This window comes from Larimichthys crocea, chromosome XXIII (assembly GCF_000972845.2).
Source record: "Larimichthys crocea isolate SSNF chromosome XXIII, L_crocea_2.0, whole genome shotgun sequence".
Taxonomy (NCBI): Eukaryota; Metazoa; Chordata; class Actinopteri; family Sciaenidae; genus Larimichthys; species Larimichthys crocea.
The window spans coordinates 11,733,979-11,756,843 of NC_040033.1; the positions used below are offsets into that span (position 1 = coordinate 11,733,979).

Below are 22,865 nucleotides of genomic sequence, written 5' to 3' on the forward strand. Positions count from 1 at the left end.
CACTTCTGAATATGCTAGCATTTTCAAGCCATATTAATAGAATCGATCTCTCTAGCTGATGGCTGTATTATTTCAATTTTTGAAATTCTTACAAAACAAAACCAACATAACCAAATACCGGTTAGTAGATTGATGCTTGCCTGAGGTTTTTTCCGTTAAGACAGAATTATTCCCCCAAACTGACATATAAAAGTTAAGCAAAGATAAATATTAGTCCAAATCTGCTTCCAAAAGAACCAAGAAGGGAACAATTAAACATTAAAACATAAAAAAAATGTGATTCACCCATTTTTGGTGTTGCCCTCTTTGTGCACTCTGAACTCACATGCATCACTCTTTGACATAAATTCTGTACCCCTCACTATTTATGTAGTATTATATGTCTGGTGTTGCCTTGTAAAACTCAGCTTACCTTGTAACTAACTAAACAGAGTTGAGTCAACACCCTACACTGGAAGCTGCTGTACAGTATGGCAGATTGCCTGTTAAACCTTCAGGCAGTGGAAAGATGAGAACTGCTTGGTATTGGTAGCAGCAGGCTTCTTTGACCACCACTCATATACCTAAGAGACATTTCTACTGTACAAGTCTACAAGTTTGATATCATCTTAAAAAAAAACCCCAAAAAGAACAAAAGACGTTTTGATTTTTCTCCCTTTTTCTTGGCAGAGTTTATTGCTGCAAATCTTAGCGAGTATTTCCGAGCAGTTACAACAGGCCTTTGAGAACGAAGACAAGGCTTCCATCCAGAATACAGTGCCCTGCTTCAAGCTAGCTCTGCTTTGTCTAAGCACAAACACAGTCCTCCATTGTGGTGTTAGAAGTCATCCTCAATACCACTAGTCTTCGATTACAGTCCTGGAACACCAAACCCTATGCTTTTGTGCACCCAGAGCAAACTCATTACTGACTCAGACACAGCCTGTGTAAACAACTCTAAAACTGTGCAAACACTATTATTCATACAAAGTACCCATCCTCTTACCGATTCTGAAAAACATGGTTCGAATGCTCGAGGAATTGGTAGCTAAAAAGGAGATAGTGGAGGTGATGGGGGATCTCAGAATTGCTCGGGTAAATGTCCTACTGTTCGGTGTGAATCACCTCCAGGTCCCCCAGGGCACTGTTAGCAAGGACTGCAACTTCATCTCTGAGTCAGTCATGTCTAAAATGTCTGAAAACATTGCTACAACCTTGCTCACATGTATAACTCGACAATGAATCATGCAAATGAAGCCATAGTACAAGTATTTCATTAAGTGCAGTGAACACATGGGACCTCTCTAAAAAGGACCTCTCTCTTAGTACACCTGCAGTCCAAGTGATTCCTATTCAAACCGTGGGAGAGTAACTAGAGACATTAGGGATTGATATTCCTGCTAAGGCTGAGTGATAGCCACACTTTCTTCCTTTTCACTGCAACACACTTATATCAGACTTAAATATCAGACGTGTGTATCACGGCTTGTTGTTAAAGGTTACCTGGTTGGTAGAAGTTAGGGGAGAGCTCCCTAGCAACCGCCCTGGCAATTTCAGAGTCGTGCACAGCGGAGATGGCGGCCTGCTCTGCAGCCTCACTTTTTGTCCTGGCATGGGCCGTTCTGGAAAAACACAACAGATACAATAGAGAGTGCACGGTAAGTCAGAGGTGAAGACATAAAGCAGGTGAAAACCAACATGGTTTAAGGATGTGTGTTAGATAGCTACAAAAATATAACACATATTTGACATTTTTCCATAATAACGCATTAGTATGTGACTGTTTGCATGCTGCAGTGTCATGCATGACATTTTTTGACATCTAGATTGACACAACAGCTTTACTCTACAATCTTTTTTCATCTTCATTCCTCCATCTTTCTCCTCATCTTTGAGCTGTATCACTCAGCCTGTCCCTCTTGCGGATGACATAACACCTCCCCTTGTGCTTCTATCTCAAATCCAAATCCTGATTTTCCCAAATGGAGCACAGCCACAACCAAGCAAGACTTTAATCCAGACTGGAGCACTATGCTGCTGCTGAACCGCAATGGAGCAAAGCTCAAAAGGCATACACACACACACACACTCGTGTATCATGTATAAATACTATGTGGTGTAGTGAAGGCTTAGGTTTGAGTCCCATGCCAAAAAAAACATTAACATTTATTTCAATAATACTTGTCAACATCTATAAAAACCAAATCAGTATTTAGCAGTGCACGAGGAAACCTTGCACCAACATCTACTGTGCTGATGCTCAAAAACCAAAAGGCAGAAGAGTGATACGTTTTGGGATCAATGTGAGCTTAGCATTAGCACTGAGAGGTATTATGGGAGTGTATGATGGTTAGACAGACAGAGGCCGTGAGGTGACCTGCTTAACAAATCCCTTGAAAACTGTACCAAAGGACACCGTACATGTACACATGCTTGTGCACATGCAAATACCGAATATATTACAGGAGGACATTAAGCACTGGTGAGGGAGGATGTTCCCTTTTGCTTCCACCAAATTCCCTTCAAAAAAAAGACCTCATTATGTAACAATATGAAATGCATAAATGAGTAAAAGTCAGTGAATCAGTCACCTACTGAATTCACAGATAGTGAATGGAGCTGACAAAACACAATACATGACAGTGCACCGTGGAATTCAAAGATCCAAATGGGATGTGGGATGTGGATGAAAGTATCACTGTATATTGACAGCTGTGCCCTGCTTAACCCCACTCATCCATCTTCCTCTCCCTTTCTTTCGCCATCCCGTCTCTCCTTCAATCAATGCTGTTGTTTTTTTTTTTCCGATCCTTCTTCATCTCCCCCTTGATGCTGCGTCCCCTCCCCACATTCTCCTCCCTCTACTCCCCTCCCTCCCTCGCTCTGTCTTTCTGTCAAGAATGACCCCAACGGACAGATGTCTCTTTTTCATACTACTTCTCTGTCCTTGGACTCTAGGCTGTGCTGTTTTTGATGAGTTGGGACAGTTAGATATTAAAATGCATGAGGAGCCATATGCTGGCGGGAGAGATGGACTGTTTCCTCTCCAGAAATAAGTCCCTGCATCACCCACAGACAGAGGACACACTCAGGCCGTGTTTACAGGCAGCACAGCCGCTGGAAACCACTGACCAGCTGCAGATATAAATTCCGATTTAAGCCTTTTTTTTTTACTGTTACAAACAGTATAACACACAATGCTCAGCTTCTTGCAATGAGTGATGACAAACATGGAGGAATTTCACTGGCGTGGCTAAAAGCAGGTACAGTATTAGCTTCATGGTCTTATTTAAGAGCATGTCACTGTTAGAAACATTAAAGAGAGACATTAAAGCATTCCAGTTACATCACACGACTGACATATATACTGTAGACGTCCACTTGCCACACATTACCACAAGGACACACATGCTTCTATTTCTGAAATGTGTGAACTGTGTGGCCAAGTGAAAGGAGGCACGAAGGCGTCATGAATGTATGCAGCATGCCCATGACATATCCTATGGTTCTTAACAGTTCCTGTTAGGTAGTGCTGGCACAAAGTCACAGGCAGAGACAGGAAGCGATGCAGACTGTTCACAGACAGGATGTCTGGTGGCGGGAGGTGACAGGCAGAGAATGATGGGAGTGTGACAGAGCAGTGGGACAAGAGGAGAGTGAAATTAAAAGCGAGAAAACATGGACATGTGGAGTGTAGAAACGAAAGGGTTGGTTTTCTTCCTGGCATCAGTACATTTAATCTTAAAGACACAGCACGGGGCTGTTTAACCTGCAATCAATAACCTTTTTTTTGTCCACTTGGGGGCAGCACAACAAACTGTAAACATTAACATCTTAAAGGTCCAGTGTCTAAGATTGGAGGCCTTTATTTTCAGAATAAGGCAGACATGGAATATAATATTCATAATTATGATTCCATTCATGTATAATTGCTTGAAAATAAGAATCTTTTTGTTTTTGTTACTTAAAAATTGTCCTTTTATATCTACAGTGGGAGCAGGTTCTCTTCCATGGAGGCTGCCATGTTAAAACACCATGTTTATACAGTAGCCCAGAACAGACAAACTAAATACTGACTCTAGACAGAGCCTTTCAAGTGCTGTTTCTCCTTTACATTATGTAGGCGAGGGTGATGTGAGGAGATTGCAATACGATTACGGCACTGGATGCAACTGGGTCTTTAATTTGATATGAACAAACACAAATAAAGAGCAACACTAACATTAATTTAGAGTCATGTTTGCGTAGACCAGATACATTTAAGTCCAATATAAGTACATGCTAACTTGCTGCATGTTGCTGACTGCTATGGTGCTGGTGGCACTGGCATTTGACAGCTACCTCGACAGGTTAAAAACAACACCGTTGAGAGCGGTGACTGGTGAGCTGCGGCTGTAAAACCAAAACAACAAGCTGAAAGATAATAAAATGCTTTGTAGCTAAAAGAAATTGCAGAGTCAGATGATAATTCTCTGTGAATTTGTCACTACAAGCAACCCCTTTCACATTACATATTACCATTGCTCATAGCTGCTTTAAGTGTGAAGTGTTTTTTTTTTTTTATTATACAATGCATTGTTTTGTTGATTTAAGGCAAAGAAAAGTCAAACAACAATATGCAAGCTCACAGTTGACCTTTGAAAAAGTTTTAAGTTCTATAACTTGTCAGACAGTCTGCAGCCTCTCCACTTGAAGCCGCTCTGCCTCTGAATATAAAGCAACACCTGTTCATGTTTAGTTTTGGGCTCTGCGGGCGCTCCTGTCTGGTTGAACGCTCAGGATGAGTCCAAGCAAATCAAGGTATTTGAATTCATGAATGCACCTGCTGGCACAAATACAAATAACACACAAAGCAAACAAACACACCCGCACACATACACCAACAACAACAGTTTGTAGAAATTTGGACAAAAAGTAGATAGGAAAAAAAAAGACTTTGAAGCGATTCGTTTTTTGGACTAAAGTTCCGTTCGAGAGATGATATCGATGAAGGCCTGCTGAGATCCACAGTTGTTTCATTACAGTGACAAATGAATTGTGTGAAAAGTGTTGAGTCAGTTTGGCAGGCAGTGCAGCGGATGCTCTTTCTCTCTGTGGAATGTGTGTCTTTGTGGATGAGGGTAGGAAAAGAGCACGGCAAGAATAAAATGTAATAGAAAGGAGAGAAATACAATACAGAACTGGAGTGGGCAGACAGAGACTGCCCCTCAAAAGACTCTTGGGTATTTAGAACTGCTGAGGTGTACATCTCAGCCCCTCTAATTTTACTGTAGGGTTAAATTTCAAACCCGAGCTCCCATGCGACACGGTGAATCCTCCTTTAAGATGGGTCATACCTCGGCCTCTCACAGAAAACAGTTTGTGTGTATTATGTGCCTGTTGTGTGTGACTGCGTGTCTTGTGTGCACATTCCCCCGAGTGAAGCTCCAGTCCATCACTCCCCAGGCTATGGCCTATTTGAAGAATCTCCCTCACATATGCTGACACAGTTCTGCGCCCCCTTCGTCTATTGGTCCCATCCACCCCCCCTTTAGCTTCTTACAGTATCCCTGTCACCCTCCCCTTTCTCTTTTCCTCATCTACCTTCTCTCCATCACACTGAGCCATTCCCCCTCCCTAATCAGTCCAAGCTTGGTAACCGGAATGCTGACTGGTACAGTATATAATAAGAAAGAAGAAGTTTTAACCTTGTCTGTGGCAAATATCAGCAATCAACAATCTTCCTTTCATCGCCCCATGACCAAGAGTAAACTACTGCTATACAGCAAGAGTCATATTTCAAGACCATGCTCTATTTAGGTAGTGATGCTTATGTTCTAAAGATGAGTGCACAAATCTGCACATGAAAGGATATTATACATCAACAGCAATTACTGCCCTGTATCTCGCCCAAACAGTCCCCAGGTCCAAAGGAGCAGCACAGAACATCACAGAACGTCTGCACAAATTAGCACTTAGCTCGCCCTGCGCATATCTCTTATATCCATGCAGGGCTGCTATTGAATTCCTGACTGGTGCTAATTCAGCTTTACTCAAGCATGACTAACACCATTAGTGGTTAGCTAAAACTGACTCTGAAATTATTCAGGAATTATTCCTGGGGCTGAGGTCTGGGCTCAAATTACCAGGGGCTTCAGTGGTGGTGGTAGGGGGGACAATGGCTGTAGCAAACGAAGCTTTAAATGGGAGACAGAGTGGCTGTTATTATGTGATAAGCTAACTTTATCCTGAAGAGAGAGCTGTAGTGCTGTATAATGAGAATATTTGGGCATGGCCATGTGCTGTACTTGATGCATTTTTTACATCTCAGGACATCCTGGTGGTTTGGCAGGCTGGAGCTCCGGACTCATTCTCCTTTTTTCTCCTTCCAATCCTGCTCCACTTTTCAGTAAAAGTAGAGATATGCACATCCAAAATAGAAAAATCAAGCATCTAAGCTCAATTTAGGATATTAAATTTTCCCCAGTCTTATGACTGACCTGGCAAAATAATATGATTTCTGAAAAAGGAACCTTCACAGTTCACCTAAACAAGGTTTGTTCAACATAACACGGCATAGTATGCAAACACAAATACACAGAGCACTGCAGCAGCAGCATAAAAAAACACAATGATAGATATAGGAACTTGAGTAGATGAAACATGGCATGACAATATAAAAAAAACCCTGAAAGTTCAAGGCAGAGTGCAGAAAAATGGGACAATGCACGGAGCAACAACAAGACTGCGCCAAGTAATGAATAGACCTGTCAGACTGTAGAAGAAAAGCGTACTAGAGAAAGGACGAAGACACACTGATCATTACAACTGGAGAATCAATGAAGTAAAACAATGCACAGGACTTTTTATGACATATAAAGGATTAGACTATTTGGGAAATACACCTATTTGCCTTCTTGCTGGGAGTTAGATAAAATGCTATCATGTGTGAATGCTTAATCAAAAGCTACAGGCAGCAGGTGGTTAGAATAGTGATATGATAATAATCTCCTGAACCTATATCTTCATATTCAGTGTACATACATGAAAGCAGTATCAGTCTTCTCATGTATTTAAAAAACAATTAAAGAAGAATCTTTTCAAATATGTGACTAACTAAATTATAACATCGTTCATGCCTTTGGGTAACATTAGATCCGTACCTTCATGACCTTCATTCTTATTTACCCCAAAATAATGCACTTCGCTCCTGACACAAAGGCTGAACATGCAGGTAGAGACAGATTGAAATTCTGCTCCCAAACAGACTTCATTTCTGGGAAGAAGAATGAGTAGAATCAGTTTTTGATTAAACAGGAGAAAATCCCCAAACTCTACAGACCTTTTTGGCTGTGGATTACAAACAGGCCTAATCTCACGCTGGTGTTCTCTACTCTAGGATCTCTGCACTGATACTTCACCTGGCCTTCGCCCAAAACACGTGGCTACTGGTATGTGTTTGTGCATCAGGATTTTATTGTGTGAGTGAGCCACTGTTAATATACATCTACTGTATTACGGTGTTATAATAAATACTGTACAAGTGGAAGTGCATATGGTTGCATGGTACATGTTTAGACCTCTGCTACTGTATGTTTGAAAGTCTGATACGTTCTCCTCTGAGTGCTGATATGAGTCTGTTGAGGGAGTGACACAGAATCCCTTGCTGAGATGATCTCTGGTTTTGGTGAAGGGCAATGGCAGGGATTCAGACCTCAGCTCCATGCTCTTTGTGTCAACACTGCGAGTGAAACATGGCCACAGCTGATACAGCTGATGACAAAAAGGGGGAGGTGGGGGAGATGGTGGCTGAACCGTACACTGAAGAAAGCTTGGAGGGATGAGGAAACGCAGCTATTGAAGATGAGACACCTGTCATTCAAGCCAACATGACCCGATATATACCCTTTATAAGCCTTAATATTAGTTCACCTTGTGTGCTCCTAGAACTTTATAACATTTAACTGTAACTCTGCAATTAATATAATTGTTACGTGAAACCACGTAAAACCTGAAATTAAATTAATTAAAAATGCAAAAATTCAGTTCACGAGGAGAGATAAAGAGTAGGAAGGAGTTGAGACAAAAAATTTGAACACTAGAATTGGATCAAAATAAAATCGAGAAAACACTACTAGAAAAAAAACGTCACTTAAGTCAATATTTTGAACTCAAGATGAATTTCAGTACTGGATCTCCAGTTTTTGTGTTGCTGCCAGGCAGCATCTGTCTGTTTTCACACTCACAAGCTGCTCTTATCCACAGAGTCACAAAGTTGACATTTCAAACAACTCTGTGCTGCAACACAAATCACACACAAGACTCCAATGATGCAAATCAGGACATGCTGTCACACGACTATGCAAACAATACAAACCTGAAATGTAAAGTCAACACTCATAGATGAAAAGCTTGAAAAACGAGCTACCTCTCATGCAAATGACTCACACACACACACACACACACACACACACACACACAAGCACACACATCAAACTTGCATGAGAAGTTGAAAAGGACCATTAGTGAGACGCGCCATAATGAGGCCTACTGGGAATCAGGGAGTTGGCGTGAATAAAGGACACACTGAGGTGACTTCACGCTGCTGTCTCCATGATAACAGTCATAAATCTTTTGTAAATCTCCAACTGGAACCAGACATGTTAAACAAGCCTTAAAGGATGAATAAACACAACGTGAAACCAACAACGCCTCCTCACTCTACTACTTCATAAAGAAAATCAACAAATGGCTGACACCATGATGACCACGGTGAGGCAGTAACCATAGCAACCACCAGAGACACTTGAGCAAGCCGTCCAACCAGGCATCTGGCCTGTATTAATGAATTTGCAAATGAAGAAACCCACACTACAGTCTAGTGTATGGGTATAATCTACACATGCGCACAAACTATCACAGACATAAAACACATTTTTCAATAGTGAAACATTCAAGTGCCCTTTGACAAAGTGAATATATACGGATAAATATTAATAAAATGTTTACAACTTGGCTAAAAACAAGACAACACAGGAACACAGAAACACACACACACACACACACACACACACACAACCACTCCATGGTGTGTCTCATTTAACTACAAGGCTCAACATCCGAAGCTGAACCTGTGTGTAAAGGTCACATTGCCTGGCAACCACTTGAGCTTAAGGAATAGTTTTAATTATGGTCTGTGCTCTCTCTCTCTCTCTCTCTCTCCTCCAATCTCCTGCCACACCACTGTCTACACACACATACACACACGCGCACAATCGTATACACACACCATCAATTTCCTCTTCAGCGCATATGCCAAAAGGAGCATTAGCATCAGGTTACATCAGCCCACAACCAACCAAAAAAATTGTAATGCAACCTTCATACAATTTATCTTTAATGGAGGACAAGTGCATAAAAAGTCAACTATTATGAATAACATTCAATCAATTCAATAAGTTTCACTACCATCAACTACAACTGCTAATGATATGTGGGTCACATTATGTCTGCATTATTAAAATAATATAATCCATTTATTGGATTATTGTGAAAAGGTGACAGCCACCTAAAGAAAATGCATCAGCCACACATATAGTGTCATCTGTGCATGTGATTATCAGAGTGGCTGCATGCTTCACCAAGTGTTTCTGCGTGGAATAGCAATACTGTGAATCAAAGTGATGATTTTATAATCCAATACGTGAACATCTGGGGTGAAAGCCGCCTAGCTAGCCAATCAGAGTGGCTGAACAGATTTAGCGGGGCATGTTAGTATCCAGAGGTTAAAAATTCACAGCGTAGCACGTTTGAAAAACAGCAGACAGATTTTTAAAGTTGCTTCGGGCAACACAAACCGACACAGGCTCACTGTTCTTTGTGCTTCGCATAAGAAAATGCCAAATATTATAACTAAACCTGGTGTTGCTACCATTCTTTATTTTTACAAACATATTACAATTATTAATTATTGATATTTTATGTTTGTTGATGTAGAAACTACATGTATGTAATGTTACATGTGAATGGGAGGAATATATACTGACCATGAGAGATTTTGTCATACCTAGGTACCCATCCATTTATTTTTTAGGCAAACATTTTGATGATTAATGAATCATTTTGTGTCAAAAAATTAAAATGCCAAACCTTTCTGGTTCCACCTTCTAAATATTAACATTATCTTTGGGTTTTTGATATTACATATTACATGTTATTATGTTAACTTGTAGCTGATACAATACATGCAAAACGGAATATTCAGTAAAAAAAAATTGGAACGTTATTGAAAGATATTACAAACTTTTGTTCACAAAAATGTCACATATTATACTTTATAATCCTATAACCATGTTTATGACGTACTGATTTGTCAGATGAAGAAAGACATGGGCATTTTTGGACAAATCAAACAATGAATTGAGACAATCTGAATTAATCAATAATAAAAAAAAAGTAGTGCAGCACAGTTTTGCAATACAAAAATACAAATACTGTAACAGAAGTGAAGATGTCACTCATATCACCCATCACTATATATAAAATGTCTACATAGCTAAATCAGTCAGTTAAAATGGTGTTCATAAACTAAACTAAAATAAAACAGCATTTGACTTTAGACTTAAAAGTAGCCTCTGCCTCTCCAGTGCAGATCTATTTATAGACATTGTCACAGTCACAGCCTGTACGCTGTGGACTTTGAGGAGTTAACAGGTTTATTCCCGATCAGCGATGGTGCCTCTGGACCAGGTCAAGCATGTGTGCAAGTGTGCTTTGGGCCATAAGTCAGCACCTTTAGCATAACCCACAACTCATTTATAGTGTAACTGTTATAGACTTATATCAGTGACTTTTGGATCCACCTCACCAACAGACATGTGTATCATGTGTTTGAGTATTACATACATACTGTACCTATGTGAAATAATGTGAACAGGTGCAAAGAGCTAGACACGACTGCACATCGACATTTGGGATTTTTACATAATACCTTGTCATGTAATTCTCAGGAGGATAGCACATACACATGAACACACACACACACACACAGACACACACATGCGTGGTGGGGAATCCTTGGGGATCAAGCTTATTGAAAAGAAACACTATTAATTATTATTAACTTGCACTCATTATTTCTCTACATCTCAAATCACCGTGTGTCTAATACAATATTTAACCCACTTCACTGACTGTAACTCTCATTAACCCCTGTTACATACCCAATTAAGGCAGACATAAGACAATACACAGGAAAAAAAGCGATGCATCATATTCACTGTTTTCATAAAAGGAGTTCAGTCTTCTAGGAAATTCTTCAGAAACCAAGTCAAGTGAAGATTGTAGAGGAAATGGAGGAGTTGGTAAACCATCTGCACAAAGAGTATTTTTACATTTTTAATCACTGCAGGTGAACCACTACATGATTTAACCTCTTGTAACAGGCTCGGTCTTATGACTTCCCCCTCTGCCCACCTGCCTGCCTGCCTGCCTGCCTGCCTGACTCATCCCAGTCTTTCTTGAGAAGCTGCAGAAATATGTGCCATTCTCAGAGAGATTACAAGCCTCAGCCACACAGTGTAATGGCATGTTGGTGAAACCCAATCCTATCACCACTGCTGTCGACACAGCCCAGCGCTTCACTCACATTTACAAAGCCATCTCCCACAGGCTATTCTCCTCAACTCCCCCAGGAACAGAGCTTTCACGAAGTGTAACTGTAAGTCAGAACATTGAGTCTATGTAGTCCCAGACCTCTCTCTACATCATTCCTATTTACTGAAATGCAGTGTGGCATCAAAGCATCTATCATTGGCATATAGATGCATCAGATTTCCTGCTTTTGTCATTTCTTCGAAATGATGTTTATTTATCTTATTTGTACAAGAGATTTTGCAATGAGGACCCACTTTTACTGGACTGCAATGAGCTGCTTATTTGGCATCTGCCGTCCTTTATCCGGCACATAATCTGATATGTAACATTTTTATCTTATACAGTATGTTTTAGATTGTTTAAAGTGTCTAAAGCCATGCCATGCTTTCAGCTTAACGTTAACACGCTCAAAAACTATTTTCACGTTGTTGTTTGTGGCTCTATGAAATCACATGTCAATACCCGAGCTACAATGTTTGCCATGTTCACCATCTTAGTGTGCTTAGTGTTAGCGTGCTAACTAATTAGCACTGTACACAGCACAGCTGAGGTAGGTGGGAATGTCACTCGCTTTCACTGGCGGACTCAGGCTGTGTGAGGGGCAGGGCCGAACAAAATAAAAAAGGCACCAGCTGCATGCAATGGGGCACCCTAGAGGGCACTCGTGTTTTCTTGCAGATTGCGCCACAGTAAAAGATCAGTTTGTCATGTTATATCTACAACAGGGGCATCCAAAGTTCAACAAGATCATAAAAGTTATTACATGGGGAGAGGGGGCAAACGTCAACCCCGTGGTGGTGCTAGAGGATAAGTCAGGGGATCATCGGATTCAGATGGATATATCATCTGGGAACCATGAATGTTGAGATATTTCAGTCCGGACCAAAGTGGTCGACAGACCAATCAACATTACTATCGTTCTTCTTCATGTTACCGTTAAAACTGCTTCCGTGGTTTCATGCAAGTCTCCTGACTATGACTTTATATGATGATAATGTGGTGTAAATACAGAATTACATTACACGCTGTAATTTGATTGCGCTGTGGGTCATTTGGAAACTGCTCGACTAACTCATGATGCACACGCCCCGTTGCATCAGCCACATTATTTATAGCTCTTTCGTACGTACAGGCTGCCAATTACTACAGTCATTAATTATACTTATATAGATAATATGAAGCTCATGTGGCTGGTTATTTTATGTGTGTGTGTGCGTGTGGGTGAATAAGCATTTGAATCTGTCAGCAATAAATGTTGTGTTACCTCACACCATCACATCGCCATAAATATGAGACATGTCTGGGGATAAATATACTGTATGATGTGGCTTGCTTTACTCTGACTCGTGATTCAGACGTCTGGAAGTTCTTCCCACAGTTACAGTTACCGTACGCTTCGTTCGTCATCGCTACTGTACATTTTGTCACTTCATAAAGCAACAAACTTGACATACTTTTGTAAGGTGTGCGACGCCACTTCATAAAAACTCTATAAGAGGTGGCATCAGCACCAAGATCAAAACACACACATGCACAGACGCAGAAGAAATTAACCCAGTTGCCCCTATTTGAAGCAGAAGAAGTCATCACCATCGAGGACAGCCAAGATGGAATCTTACATGACGTGCTGTGTGTTGGGATTATTTTGTTGAGATGTTGAAACACAGGCTGATCTATAACTCTCTCCAAAAAGGGCAGGTGGTGAGTGGCTGAGGTCATCACACAGCAGGTGATAAACAAACACCCCTGGCCACAAACGTAGCACACTCACACCGCACACACTTTCTCTGTTCTCTTGCCAAACGACAGCAAACCTTATCTCATCTCTCACATCCAAACAGACAATTTCTCCCATTCTCTTAGAATCTTTTCCTCCCATTTATATGGACACACATGCACACACACACACACACACACACACACACATGCACACGCATACACACAGAGATTTAGGAGAGATGATAGTGTGAGTGAGATGGCGGGCTGCTATATCAGTGGTGGGACGGGTATATATTCCTGGCTGGTGCTGATAAGCCAACTGATGCCTTGCCTTATTTAGTCAGTACTCACTGCTGACACACTAGCAGAGTAGCACACACTGCATGCACCCTCACTGTATGCATTTGTTGTGTGTGTGGGTGTGTGTGTGTGTGTGTGTGTGTGTGTGTGTGTGTGTGTATTTGAGCATATGTGTGTGAGATGTTCCTGTCTGGAGAGAGGTGAGCTCTGATTAGGTGAATGCATATAGACAGATGAGTGTTTGTAAGTGTGTATGTGTGAGTGTGAGAGCGAGAGTACAGGGATAGATGAGCACACGTGCGCCTAAAGTTTTACTACTAACATATACGGTTGCTATGGCTTCCTATGTTGAGGACAGGCATTATAAAAATAATTAACATGAGTAAACGTCTTAAATCAAATCAAATTCATCGTTGTTTAAAATATTTCAGCCTAATTTCCCAATAAATTAAAATAATTTAACACTGTACTCATAAGACCATGAGGTAAGAAGCATCTGAAAACAACAAAACTTTTTCCTTACAACCACACATAATTTATATTTTATCAGATTTGTGATCCTGAAGCATATTTTAAAGATTTGGGGTTATCTTTGCTATTATTTTACAAGTCAAGTATGTAGTTTTAAGTATGGTTATAACTACACTTTGTTTTCATCAATAATTATAAGCATGCAAATGTTAATTGTCTGATTTTTTTTTTTCGTCATCAAATTATACTCAACACCCAAATCGAGGTAAAAATACATGTCTGAACTGTAAGACAGTAAAACAAACTGAGCTAGAATCAGGTGTGCAAAAGTTATACTTTTCAAAAAAATCCAGATCGGCTCACTATCAAATTTATTAACACATGTCCTATCTGCAAATTTAATTTAAAAAATCTATCCATATATGTGACAGAGAAACAAAGCAGGCCAAAAACAGCCTCAGGCAGACATGTGATGAAGATAAATACTCATAAACATTCCTGAATATCATTAGTCTCAACTTTTTGCTGATTGCTGTGAAGAAGAAAATAAGCATCATATAAATATCTTTCCTATATCTGGAGGACCTGCATATTAGGTGTTGGTTAACCTTTCACTAGAGCTTGCAGAGCAAACAGTGCTATCAAATGGAAACACACACTTGGCCTGCATGCACATACTGGCTTACTGTATGTTTGTTTTGGCATTTTAATCATTCTTAACACTCGAGTAGCAGTGGCGGGGCTTAATAAACTTAACCTGAGAAGGAGGGAAGGTCAGATCAAACATGCCAGGAAATCAACAGATTATACATAGACATTTAAACTAATATGCAACTTTTGTGAGGTTTTACACTTCTTAATACACTTCTCTCTAATACTTCTGCTTTTATGAGATAGCATAGCGAATTCTGGGAAGGTTTAGGTATAACAAAGGCCATTAGAGTAGATTACACAGCGTGTAGTGACACACCCCTGAGCCCCCATGATACCTAAACTGCTGAGCTGTAACAAAAAGGCTTTATGGGAGAAGCACCATGAAATGGTCAACGTTTTAATGGCACAGTCACTTATCTCAGTTCGCAGGCCTCGGACTCACACACACAAACACACACACGCCCATGGACACAAGCAGAGACACGAGCACACTGTGTGTAGAAGTCCATTTTAAATAGATAAGAGTGACAAAATAACTATGAATGGGGGTCACAGACACAGAACTCCACTCCGCCTCATCACAGTAGCTCTCTATCGATTGGTTGATCACGAGTATGAGATCATCAGCTCCACCCCAGAGGCTGATGGGATAGCTCTTTCTGTACAGTAATTCAAAGGGGAGGGGCGGGTGTGTCCCCTATGCGCCCCCCCTTCTTTTTTAATTTGGTTCTCTTTTCATTCCTGTCCACTCCGGACTCCTCAAAAACCTCTTGCTCAGCAAAGTCTTTGCATCCCCCATCGTTTCCAATCAACATTCATCCCCTGGCTCTCTCACTTCAATCCATTTTTACCCTCTCTCTGTTTCCTCTACCGGCTCCGTCTCACTCCTATCATTCCCTGTGGATCCACTGGGTATGCTCCACATTCAAAGACAGAGAGTCATGTGACCAGGACTGGATCAATACGAGCGCATCTTTTGCCATGTACTGTATAATGAGGCTTACATAACCTGCTTACACACACCCGTCACAGTCTGCCATTCTAGCTGTCTATTTCTAACACGAATCATGTCTTAATTTAAAAATCTTGATTTCTGTCAGGAGATCCGAAGAGCTTGTTTTGAGATTTCCAGCGGCACATACCAGGCAGTAATTTGATCACTTACTACAGTACACGGGACCTTGTTTACTGCCATAAACACTTTGTATCAGCTTGAATGCTTTTACTGTTGTTGCTTTAGCACTATGCATCAGGTCATGTGCTCCCTCCTGCTATAAATTGTTGCTTATGCACAGCCAAAGAGGAGGAATTTCTTTCAACACATTATTCATTTTTCTCTGACACAGATACAGACTCATAATATTATGGCTCTTATCTGTGGAATAAACAGCATGCATGAGTTTTAATATCAAGCATGTTTAATCCACCTTATATAATCTTTATCTTATATCCTTTAAATCTGCAGAATAAAGCATTTTTTCCCTCTCCACTCACTGCAATGTCTGGATTTTTTAAATAACGCCTGCCATTCATAAAGTCTGCTCTTACTGCTGTAAATGACTAGCTTCAGCCCCGAGTCAAAATACTCTTATTCAATCTCTCAAGTGTTTTATAATACTGAGTGCAGTTCAAATACTGTAGATTGCTGATTAACAATTTAGTCAAACAATTGAAATAATCATACACATTATAAATTACTAGAGCATAAAGTAATGATTTATTATTGTTTAGCTGGTCTATACAACATCCAAAGGGTATAATTGTTTAGCCATTATATAGTGAAGTGACGAAGTGAAGTTGGTTTTGTCCCAGATTGAAATATCTCAACAACTATCGGATGAATTGAACATTTGCACAGACATTTCATGATCCCCAGAGGCTGAACCTTACTAGCACCACCATCATTTTAATCCAAATATCTCAACAATTACTGGATGGATTTCTATGATATTTGGTACTGATATTCAAGGAGGTCGCCTGACTCTTATTGTTGTGGCACCAGCAGGTCAACGTTTTTTCTCCTCCTGCAAAACATCTCTTCGCGATTGATTGCAAAAATGAATATTTTGGTTTGTGACCCACAAACCTGCAAAATGTGTTTGATGCTAATTATCAAATGTTAATGTGGCAAAGGTTTTACCTGCTAAGCATCGGCATGTTGTCACTGTGAACATGTGTGCCTAACAGATGTGGTCGGTGACTCTTAATTTTGTATAATTATATAAAACATAAAAAAGAAATCAGTAATTTTGTAACGCTGTGTTATTTTTCTTAGTGTGTGAGACGGAAGTGCAATTAACATATCTCTGCTTTTGCAAATTGTAAATGATTGTTCGTGTCTTTTCGTGCATACATATTCATGTACATCTCTGGAGAGATGCGTGATTGCATGGAGACCTTTTCACAGCTTGTACACATCCTCACAGTCTTCAGTCTAATAATTCCCTGATGCAATGAAACCAGAGGATGTCAAAGTGATGCTGCGTACGCTGAACTGTGTCCCAGTAGGAGGGAGGCTTTAATAGGAAAAGGTCACATCTCATCCACCTGTTAAAGAGCAGATGCCACATCAGAGCAATACTTGGCAGGAGGAGCAGGTATCGTTATTGGGCACACGAGACGCATTTGGCATGGACACAGGTATGGCTATACTGCTCATGCACATGAACTCACAGACACACAATCGCAGACCAACACACACACACACAAACACACACACACAAGATGCCTAACCCCTCTCCCTGGGAATGAAAGATATGGGCAGAGAATAGAAACAGAACCTTTTCCAGGGATGATCACACAAGCTACACAAAAGCCTTGACTGTTGATGATGTATAAAGGTCGGAGCTGTTGTCATGGGACTCCACTTACACAAGACTGAGCCTTCAATCAGACCAGGAGATGTTTGTCAAACAGGCCACAGCTCTGACTCTTCAATGCTGAAAATAAACTCCTGAGAATGTTCACCCTGTCTTTTTTGTGTTTACACAGTATACATCCACATGCACATACAGAAGCGTGAATGAACACACACATAAACAGTACCTGGATGCTGCTATTTCCACTTTACTCCTGGCAATGGCTGCAGCCCTCTGTGCCCCCTCCACAGCCCGATCCACCTTCTCTTTGGTTTTGGGGTTCTTAAGAGGAATCAACTGCTTCCTTATTCCACGCACCAGCACGTTATTTTTGTACTTCCCTTCTTCTTTGGTGCCATCTGGGAAAACCGTGCACCCGTAACCATGGCGCTTGTTGTTAAGCCATTCTCCCTCATACTTCATCCCGTTGGATCTCTCTGAAACACCAAATCCATTGCGCTTGTCGTTCTTCCATTCGCCCATGTAGGTCTCAGTCGTGGTGGCATCCACATGGTCCTCTAGAGGAAGGTCCTCATCTTGCAGCTCGCCGTCACCGATGGATATGGTAGAGTTGGCATCACTGGAGCTGATGCGGCTCATGGTGGCATCGCTTCGTGCAGAGCTGCGCTTGCTGGAGATTGAGGTCCGAGAGTCAGACTTACGCAACTGCCGGAGGCTTCCAAAGAGTGACCCCCGGCGGAACAGGCCCTTCTTCTTGCCAGTGACGACCTCGCTGTCTGAGTGGAAGTTAAGGACGAAGCCGCCACGGCTGCCTGTCGGCGTGTCTGCAGGGGAGGAGAGGTCCTGGAGCACTGTGCCGTTACTCTGCTCGGAGCGTAGGGAGGCCAGAGATGTGCGAAGAGGTGAGCGGATAACGGTGGCCATGCCATAGGGAACACTCTGACGCACACCATAGCCATGCCGCATCCCACCCATCCACTGGCCTTGATAGGTACCTGTGGAACAGGTAGACAGGGGTCAGTGCTACTGTACTGTATGTACCTGATCCTAATGCAGAAGTTCCCAACCTCTTTATCTTATGACCCCTTTTAACATGACTCTTCATCACATGTTGCATATGTACTTTTGATTTATAAGTAGCTACAAAGAAGAGTTTGTATTATTTTCGCAGGTTTATCTCACCAATTTTGTGAGTAAATCATTATGAGACCACTCAGGCCACTCTCGTGACCCCTTTTAGAGGACTCCACCCTCAGGCTGGCAACCACCAGCAATTTCTTTGGCATTACACAACAGAAGATACAGTATATTCTATTTTTACCATCTCCGGAAGGTAAAATCCCACATTTAAAAGCACTATGTGGGCAAATTAAATTAGGCCTCACTTTCTGATCATTTTCTTTATTACCCATCAGTTCCAGGAAGAGATATTTGGCATTGGTTGGTATCGTAAAGCCCGATCAGCTGCGGTCTGAGAGTGATTCTAATAAGCAAATGTGTATTAAAAGTGCTACTTGGGTCTGTTTTTGCTTGCCTTTGCACAGTCTCACCGGGCCATCTTCCAAAAACAGGGCTGTCTTTTATCTAAATCAATTGAAATAGTGTACAAGACTAGACATTGTCTGCAGTATTGAATCCACAAACTATCCCAGAAAGACAAAGAACAAAACAGAGCAAACTAATGCTCTTCAAGGTTGAGGCATTAAGGGGAGAGTTTGCACCAACACTGATGATAAAAGCTGAATATTTGAAGATAAGTATAACCTGTTTTGTAAATGCTTTTAAATCATACCTGTGTAACATTAACCTTAAAGGTTACACTTTGTACTTATTTTGCTATGTGTTGTGACATTCACAAGGTTTCTCTTGTTCCTCTGCTGTGCACCTTGCATTTTTGCTGGCTAGATATTCTCTATATCAGCACTAAGTCGTTGAATCATCACTACATATGGGAACACAGAGGAGCCTTGCTGTAGGGGTACGGAGTATATCAGCCAATGAAATGTTTTCTCTCCTTCCTCTCAGATCTGGGACTGTGAGTATAACTTAACTCAATCACAGAGATTTGATTAAGGTACTGATACTGAGGATCACTTGGGATAAATGTGAATCACTCAGCTAGGAGCCTATTTTCAGGCAGCCACTAACTCCCCCACTGACAGTAGGCACATTCACCACCATCCGTTTGTCTCTGACGGCAGGGAATTGCTATGAGTCACATAATGAGAGGAATACTTCATTAATCCCATTTGGTGCTGCTGAGCCCAGTGAGCATGTGCTGGCCTACTGTAGCTTCTTCAGAGCATCATATTACAATCCTGATCCTCAATAATAAGAAAGGCTTTTTGATCTAGTACCTGGATCTCATTGACCAAAACAACGAAGTAAGCCATAATAGTCAGATTCTAACAGAAAATGATATACTAGCCCAGGCAGGAGTTTAGATGGATAAACGGCATGAGATTAACAGGCTGGCTCTGCGCTACAGTTCAAATCGGTCACCCTGCAGATCAAGTTATCAGGATGTTGCAGGGTCAGACGGGCCAGATGTTCTGTAGATCCTCTAGGATCAGCTGATTTCCAAAGTCCAGCCCTCTCTAACCATCATATGTGAGGCATTTACTCTGCACCATAAGGCTTCCGTTAGTCGATACGATGCTCACAAATCACCCGTGACTTGGATTGTTTTATAATCAGAGAGGACTGTCTGTAACAAGCCTGCTACACTGCCTACAAGCAACTGTGTTTGCAGACCGCTCAAGATGTTTCCTCCCTGATCACACAAGTCTCTAGACAATCTGTGAACACGCCACTGATTAGTGAGGTCATGTGGGGTGTGTATAAAATAACTGAATCCATAGATGACATATGATGACAGATGTGTGTTAAATACAATTTTAAATCTTCACAACTTTTCACTGAAATTGCACATGTTTTGCAGTTGTTTCTTTAGAAATGGGTTCCAATGTCTTGGCATGCTGTACACACTTGCATAATGACTCGACTTCCTCAAGAAATGTGATTAAACGAGTTCATTTTAATTGGAGAGGTTGGCATTTATGCAGGAGATACACTCTTGAAGAGGTGTGTTACCGCAGTGAAGGTTCAAATGTGAAAATGACAGGAGTGGGTGATAGTCTGGCTATAATTGGCTCCAAACACACTGATTTGCTGTGATTTCCAAACTCCTTCTTGAGCTGGCAACAGGACTCACTCTCCTCCCACTGTCATATGAGGAGCAACCGGTAGTTGCCAAATGAGTTGAAATAAGAGAGGAACCATTATGTTAAACTGCAGCAAGTTAACATTGCCGGGATGATAAGACATAGTTTTTTTAGGGGGTAAATGATGTTGCGCTTGACCACGGTGCGCAGTGCGCAATCTCAGCTTCAACTCAGATCATATCAGATGGAGATTCATGGACTGTTGTCTTTCCATTAGCCTCCCTCAGATGGACTCTGAGCATCCTCACAAACGCACAGAGTACATAACACATCATCAGTCACAGCCATTAAAGCGACACACACGCAAAACAAACACTGGACCATGGTTTCTTACCGCCATCGCCATAGGTTTCGATCCCATATCCATCCTGCAGCCCGTTGCTCCAGGTACCGTCGTATCTAGCAGGTGTGTTGTGGCTTTGCCGGACACCGTACCGACCCTTAAAACCGTGACTCCACTCTCCGCGGTACATCCACTTTCCTTTATTCTCCACGCCGAGCCCATGCCGCTTCCCCTGGGACCAGTAGCCCTTATAAGTATTCCCGCTGGGCCAGGTGTACACCCCTACTATCTCAAAGCCGTGCGACCAGGACCCGGCGTACTCGCCCTGGCCCTTGGGTCCGGTGCAGATGCCGTGTCCGTGGGCTTTGCCATCCTCCCACCCCCCGCAGTAAGTGCCACCGTCGTCGAAGTCAAACCTTCCGCCCGTCATTCAGATATAGGCTGGAAATAAAGCAGATCGTGCGCTGCTGCAGACTCAGGCGTCTCCAGGACCGAGGTTTGGGGATCCAGGACCGGTGGTGAGATGAAAGGATGAGCCAACAAGATGATGACTAAAGGTGCAAAAAATAGGAGGGTGAGGATAGAGGATGGTACTTCCAGACACTGACATGCAATACAAAAGGCATGCGTAACGCTAAGTGTAAAGGTATGAATGGTGGGCGTCATTTACCGGAGGCGCACGCCGGGTTCTCCGTTGTATGTTGCTCGTCTCCCCCCTCTCACCCACTGATCACAGAGGGAGAGAGAGGCGTCGAGTCCCTGCTGAGGAAAGACACTGGGCCAATCGCAACGTCACACCACAGGGACCTCCCACTCTCCTCTCTCTCTCCCCCCCCTCAGTGAAGCGCGTTACCCCCCAAAATAAGGTGCTTGTATATCTTTGCCAAAGCGCTCTATACATCTGACAGACACGCCTCACGTTACAGGTGTGAATGATACATAAGGAATAATGACAGTGAGTTTATTACTTATTATAGTTTGTTTATAAATCACATAATATTATTCCTATGGCTTATATTTGTGAGGTGATAATGTATACCAGGAAACTATAAATACAGCTATACCTATTTAGATTTAGAGATCAGATTTGTGCAGCATGCAGTATCACTAATACTCATATCAAGTTCATGTTGTGTTCAGTACATTATTGTTTGAATGTATTTTCTAAGCCTATAAGTTGTAGATTTTGTTATATATTCTACTATAGAATATCTTATCTTATGAAATGTCTTTGTGTCTCATAGTATTGTGTTATTACTGCTATGAGAGCTAAATAAACCGTTTTTATTTTTGCAAAATGTGTTGTAGCAAAGGCCATTTTGACTTCAAAATGACTCCATAAGAGTCAGCACATTAGTCATCAGCCTACTTTAGTCAGTGCTTCATGTCAGCCTCTCTCTAAAACCTACAGAAAATGAATTTCAAATGATTCAATTAGTGAAAGCAAGTATCAGCAGTGTGGCCACTGTTTGGATCAGGGCTGACCACAGAGCAGTTTGTGTAACTCACACATTTAATGGATAGATAACAGCGACCTCTTCTGTCCAAATGCACTCATTGTACAGCTGTGATACTAGGTAGCTCAACGCTTATTTGTTGGATAGTCTTAAATTATGAACTTTTAAACTAACTTGCAGACTTACAAACTTAATTAATAAAGCACGTTTAGACTTATGGGTAACATGGTTAGGACTACAACACCGAGCTTTTAAGTCCTGGTCATCCTTCCTTTGACTTTTTTATCCCCTGTGCTTATTCATCTTATAGGTTTGTTTTATTGTT

The 22,865-nt window shown here is 41.5% G+C and overlaps 1 protein-coding gene across 1 annotated transcript in view; it reads right to left on the reverse strand.

Moving 5' to 3' along the window:
• Positions 1-21,933, reverse strand: part of jph1a (junctophilin 1a) — a 32,016-nt gene extending 10,083 nt beyond the window's left edge. Inside the window, exons 1-4 of the mRNA XM_019260777.2 lie at positions 21,754-21,933; positions 21,135-21,634; positions 17,803-18,571; positions 1,483-1,601 (exon numbers count right to left, since the gene is read on the reverse strand). Of these exons, the coding sequence (XP_019116322.1) occupies positions 1,483-1,601; positions 17,803-18,571; positions 21,135-21,513 (1,267 nt within the window). The 5' untranslated portion in view covers positions 21,514-21,634; positions 21,754-21,933. The remainder of the gene's footprint in view (positions 1-1,482; positions 1,602-17,802; positions 18,572-21,134; positions 21,635-21,753) is intronic.
• Positions 21,934-22,865: the final 932 nt, after the last annotated feature.